This window comes from Myotis davidii, unplaced genomic scaffold, assembly GCF_000327345.1.
Source record: "Myotis davidii unplaced genomic scaffold, ASM32734v1 scaffold1639, whole genome shotgun sequence".
Lineage (NCBI taxonomy): Eukaryota > Metazoa > Chordata > Mammalia > Chiroptera > Vespertilionidae > Myotis > Myotis davidii.
In genome coordinates this window covers 141378-146883 of record NW_006290315.1, presented here as the reverse complement: position 1 = coordinate 146883, position 5506 = coordinate 141378, and the positions used below count along the sequence as shown (strand labels likewise).

The 5506-nt window shown below is 39.5% G+C and overlaps 1 protein-coding gene across 3 annotated transcripts in view; it reads right to left on the bottom strand.

Annotated features, from left to right (window-relative positions):
- Positions 1-5506, bottom strand: part of MAGOHB (mago homolog B, exon junction complex core component) — a 7695-nt gene extending 2189 nt beyond the window's left edge. Inside the window, exons 1-4 of one of the 3 annotated variants that reach the window (XM_015563702.1) lie at positions 5139-5506; positions 2784-2842; positions 2021-2131; positions 771-854 (exon numbers count right to left, since the gene is read on the bottom strand). In XM_015563702.1, coding sequence (XP_015419188.1) covers positions 822-854; positions 2021-2131; positions 2784-2842; positions 5139-5274 — 339 coding nt within the window. In that variant the 5' untranslated portion in view covers positions 5275-5506 and the 3' untranslated portion in view covers positions 771-821. Of the gene's footprint in view, positions 1-770; positions 855-2016; positions 2132-2783; positions 2843-5138 lie in introns of those variants that run through there. The other 2 variants (XM_015563703.1, XM_015563704.1) reach the window with 2 other exon arrangements.

The following is a 5506-nucleotide window of genomic DNA, read 5'->3' as shown; positions in this document are numbered from 1 at the left end:
TGAATACTTAAAAGTGACACACAATTATTTCTTATATCAAGTAAACATTAAAGGCATCACTTTGAAGCACAATGTTGTAAAAATAATACGGTCTTACACTTACTTATAATAAATAAAAACACATTTACCCTTTTTACCAGGCTCTAAAAATAAAATGCATAATATTAATAATAGTACTACTTTAATATTATCAGTAATCTCTAAAATACGCTTATCAAATAGGCTTTATTAGACTACTTTTACAACTACGAAATCCAAGACTCAGAAGTCATAGGAAAAAACTTGTTTATAAACTGACTAGAGGCCCGATGCACGGAATTCGTGCATGAGTAGGCTCCCTAGGCCTGGCCGGCGATCAGGGCCGATCTGTGGGGTAACCAGTGGGGTGATGGGGGGGTCCCCACTGGAACCTGCTTTGGCTCACTGGCTCCACCCGCCACCACCCCTGCCAGTCGCCTCCCTCTGCAGGGCAACCGGCAGGGAGATTTGGGGCCCCTGCTGTAACCTGCGTATCAGGGCTGATCTGTGGGGTAACCAGTGGGGTGATGGGGGGCCCCCACTGGCACCTGCTTTGGCTGACTTGGTGCTGCCTGCTCGCTGGCTCCACCCCCCACCACCACTGCCAGTCGCCTCCCTTTGCAGGGTGACCGGCAGGGAGATTTGGGGCCCCGGCTATAACCTGCATTGGCTGACCTGGGGCCTGCAGGTTGGAGGCAGCTCCTGCATTGAGCATCTGCCCCCTGGTGGTCAGTGTGCCTCATAGTGACCGGTCGTTCCACTGGTCATTCCACCGTTTGGTCGATTTGCATACTAGGCTTTTATTATATAGGATATTTGAATCGTGAACTGTAAGACTGAAAGATTGATACACTTCGACTTCACAAAACATCAAAATTAAAAACTATTAAATTAAACATAATGTAGATGTTCCCAGTGTGCCATAATTATTGTATAACTTTTTTCTATATTTTATCTGCAAACCTAAAACCAACAAATAAGAGACTATATCTGTGGTCATTTTCAAGTTAAATAACAGATGCCGTTGAAGGCTGATCAGAAGACTTAAAGACCGACAGACAATTTCTGAAGCATGTCTAATCCTCCCCAATGACCAAAACACAAGACCACATCCTCAAGTGGGTAGATAAACTAGATTCTCCTTGAGTATAAAAGAGATATACAGTTTACTACTTATTGTTTCTGTGTTTTGTACATATGCACATATGCATAAAACAGATCTAAAATTATTTTTTTAAGTGTTTGCAATGCATAAATACTATTAACTATTATGTTTGCTTCCTAAATAATGTTTCTTTAAATAGAAGAGTTAAATTGCTACTACAGAGGGTCAACATCTGTTAAGATTTCTCCACATTTTCTTCTAGTCGAAGGTATTACAAACAAAAGTGAAATTAAATGTTTCTTCCTCCAAGGGTCATTATCTCTTTTCTCCAAGCGTTGAAAAGCCCAATTTAGGAATGAAACTATCTTTCTACTGAGTGAAATCAGCCTTCAGAACTCTCCAGAAGCCCTCTGAGATACATCAATTACTCTGAAGAGAGTATGAGAGGCAAAGGCAGCGGTCAGCTTGAACAAAGACACCAATCAAATCCCTCTCTGGGGCAAGAGATGAAAATAAGAGTTTTCAAAGTTATAAAGGAAATGTTACATAGTCAATGAAAAACTTAAATCCCAAATTTAACAGATATCTATACTTATTCCTAAAAAAAGTAATTAACATGTAATAGAAATTACTCACAACAGTGTGAAAACATCGTAGGGGTGGCGATAGAAGACTGTTCAGAAAGATGTCTACATTTAGAGCTATATATCAACTCCTTTACTACTAGGAGGTAGCACAGAAAATGAGGAAAAGAAAAAGAAAATTTACCAGTTGTAAAAGTAGTCTAAAATAAAAAACTAAGGAATCAATGAGTGGCTAATATAAATAAATAAGGAGAAACATAACAATATTATCAATGTTAATATTTATGCATTTAAAGAATCATTATATACAAACCTGTCGGCCAACCCTGTCAGGGGGAGGCCACAAAGCATCATCTTCTTTTGTAATTTCGCTGTCATCAATAATTCTCTTCAGTTCTTCCATTACACTCTTGTGTACATAAGCCTGAAAATAAGTTGTAATAAAATTTCATGATGCCTCTCTATTTCTTCCCACGACTCAAAAGGAAATGATAAAATGGAGTTACAAACCCTAACTATTAAAAGAGAATAACAAAGAGAAATTTAATTCTGATTCCAAAGTATAACATCAACTAGAATCATTCATCCTTCTTATCCTGTTTCTTCACTCTCTTGCCCTTTCTTTTCACTCTTCACATCACTTAGCCCCCTTTTAAAACCTGTATTCTGTCCTGGTAACATGGGACTCAAATCTCTCCAAGCAGTTAATGGTGACAACAAAAAAATCTATGAGTTGAACAGAGACAAAGTACACATCCTAGTGACTGAACTTTTTCTTATTCCTAACTTTTAAGCCTTTCATTTAAAATTCTTAGTGTGCTTAAATCATGATTATCATTTTAAATAGTGAGTAAAAAGACAAATTATAAAATGAATTAAATGATACAGCTTCATATATTCAGATTGTTTCTTTTATTGTTACAGATGCTACAATTACATCTAATTTAAGCAGAATTCCTTTTCCATACATAAATTGGCTTCTTCTTTACAATACAGCCTTATATATACTTTTGTAAATTCAACAGACATAAGGAAAATGGCTAACTGTAACAATTAGACATTCCAAAAGAACTTACCTCTTTTCTGATCATGACATCATTTTTGTAATTGCTATTGTTGGCATATCTAAGTTTTCCTGTGGGGAGTGGAAAAAAATTCAATCTATAACAGCAAAAACTGCTAAAAAAAAATAAAGAAACGACACCGTAAGCAATTTTGAAGATAAACACCATTTTTATACTACTACTTTTATTAATATTTCTTCCATCCTAGCATAAGACCAATGCTAGAATGTAGACATTCAAAAATTGCTGTTAAGTTCACTGCAGTTGAAGCTAGTCAATTTTTTAAATATTCCATGCCTTTGATGTAATTTTTAAATACCCAATATAATTTCTTAAATATTCAATATAATTTTTAATATTTGATGTTTTCAATATAATGGGAAGGCCATTTTAGGGCCCATTTTCTTAAGCTATGTCTTGATCTAGAGTGACATAGACAAAGAAACAAACATTTCTTTTAAAGTTTATTTTCATGTCTGTATTGGTGCTGATTAGCCCAGAGCATTTAATCTAACCAGTAAAACAACCTTAAAAGGTAGCTTTTATTCTCCCACATACTCCTAGTTGAGTAACTTGCTTAGGGCCACACAAGATTCAGATCTAGTTCTACCTTCTTCCAACACTCATGCTTTCCCCATTACTCCAAAATGCTCTTTTAATCATTTTCCTTCAAATTAATGTATGCATAATGACATTAATATTTTAGAATTGTGATTAGGAAGCACACAAACTATGTGCTGCTCCTCGATACAAGACCGTCAGTTTGTTAACTGATCTATATTTAATTTTAATCCATCATGACTTGTACTCCCTGATGCATACTTCTCCTCATGGCTAGTCAGTTACCCAGGAAAACATGTAATGTGGTCCTGATCCTTTAAAATGAAAGGTAAAGCCCGGCAGGTGCCGCTCAGTGGTTGAGCGTGGACCTATGAACTAGGACAGTGGTCGGCAAACTGCGGCTCCCGAGCCACATGCGGCTCTTTGGCCCCTTGAGTGTGGCTCTTCCAGAAAATACCACGCGTGGGCACGCACGTACAGTGCGATGGAAACTTCGAGGCCCATGGGCAGGGGAAGGTGCACGCGATTCAAGCACTGGCTTGAGACTCACTGAGTGAGACTGGCTTCAAGAGGAGTGTGGATGGGGGAGTTGGAAGGGGTCGACCTCAGCTCTCAATCAGATTGAGGACGTTTTTAGCAAAGGCCAGCTTAGGAGAACCCTAATTAAGTTAATAACAATGTACCTACCTATATAGTTTAAGTTTAAAAAATGTGGCTCTCAAAAGAAATTTCAATCATTGCACTGTTGATATTTGGCTCTGTTGACTAAAGTGTTTGCCAACCACTGAACTAGGAGGTCATGGTTGGATACCCTGTCAGGGCACCTGCCCAGGTTCGGCTGATCCCCAGTAGGGGGCAGTGCAGGAGGCAGCCAATGGATGATTCTCTCATCATTGACATTTCTATCTCTCTTTTTCTCCTTTCCTCTCTGAAATCAATAAAAATATATTTAATACATAAAGATAAAATACAGTGATAGGTACAATTAAAAAAAAATGCTAGGTAAACCTAATGAGGTGAGCCCCGTAGGAATCACTGGTTTGTGACTCACTCTTTTTGATGGAAGTATGTGGATGTTGTGGTGGTAAATAGATGAGAATCACTATTCTGGCATGAAATTTCCCTAATAACATTGGATACTTAATTTATGTGACTGACTAAAAGAGATATGGACAAGCTGAAAACTACTCATAGGCAAAGGCACTGAAAACAGTATCACATAAAAAAAGGATCGAGAATTCATATAAATTGGTTCCTTTGCTAAATGTGGAAGAAACACAGGGAGAATAAGGTGATTACAGTTTCTAAATCATTGCAGGGTTGTCCTGACCACGAGTTCTGCCTAAAGTGCCTGACACTCTCCCCCTTTCCTAATATGTGATCCTCCCCTAATCTGTCTTTCATACTCTCACGGAACTTTGTCCAAAACATGAGCACTTAACATCCATACTGATTTATGGTCTGAGTCATGTCTGTCCCGACCACCGAGGCATAATTCCTCGCGGGAAATGAAAGAGTCTTGTTCATTACTGTCCCCTCAGTTTTTGTATTTACATGCTGCCCAACACATAATGGGCATTCAAAACAGAGAAGTCTATGCAGCTGGACTGTCCTTGTTGCAAGAAGAAGGGTTCAATATACAATAACACTCTCTAAAAAGAATCAGAGACGTCAAAAGGTAAGATGTGCTGCATGCTTTATGGACATAGGCAGTCTTACCTCGCCCTTTGCTCATGCTGCCCTGCCTTCCCCCCGCAACCCCCCTCCCTACCTCCCCGCCCCGCCCCGCAGAAGCTAAGAAAATACCTATTTCAAGAGTCATTTCAGCTGTCACCTTCTCTGGGAAGCTTTCCTTACTCCTGGTGGAACTAACCACTCCCCTTTTTTTTGCACTCTGAATGCACCCTATGTGAAAGACCCCAAAACACGTCATTACGCTCATTTTAACACATGCTGGGCTCCTCCCCTTCAGGGCGGGCTCATTCTTTTTTTCTAGACCCGCACTTATGGCGCCGGGATGAATAAGATGAATGAATGGGTCGCTCTCAGATTACTAGCCAACGGAGCATCTGAAGCATCCACCGGACCACCGCACGCCGGGGATGTTGTTACAAATGCTCACGCATGAGGCGGACAAACCAGGTGCCCCGGAGGCCCTTCCCGGCGAGCGGACG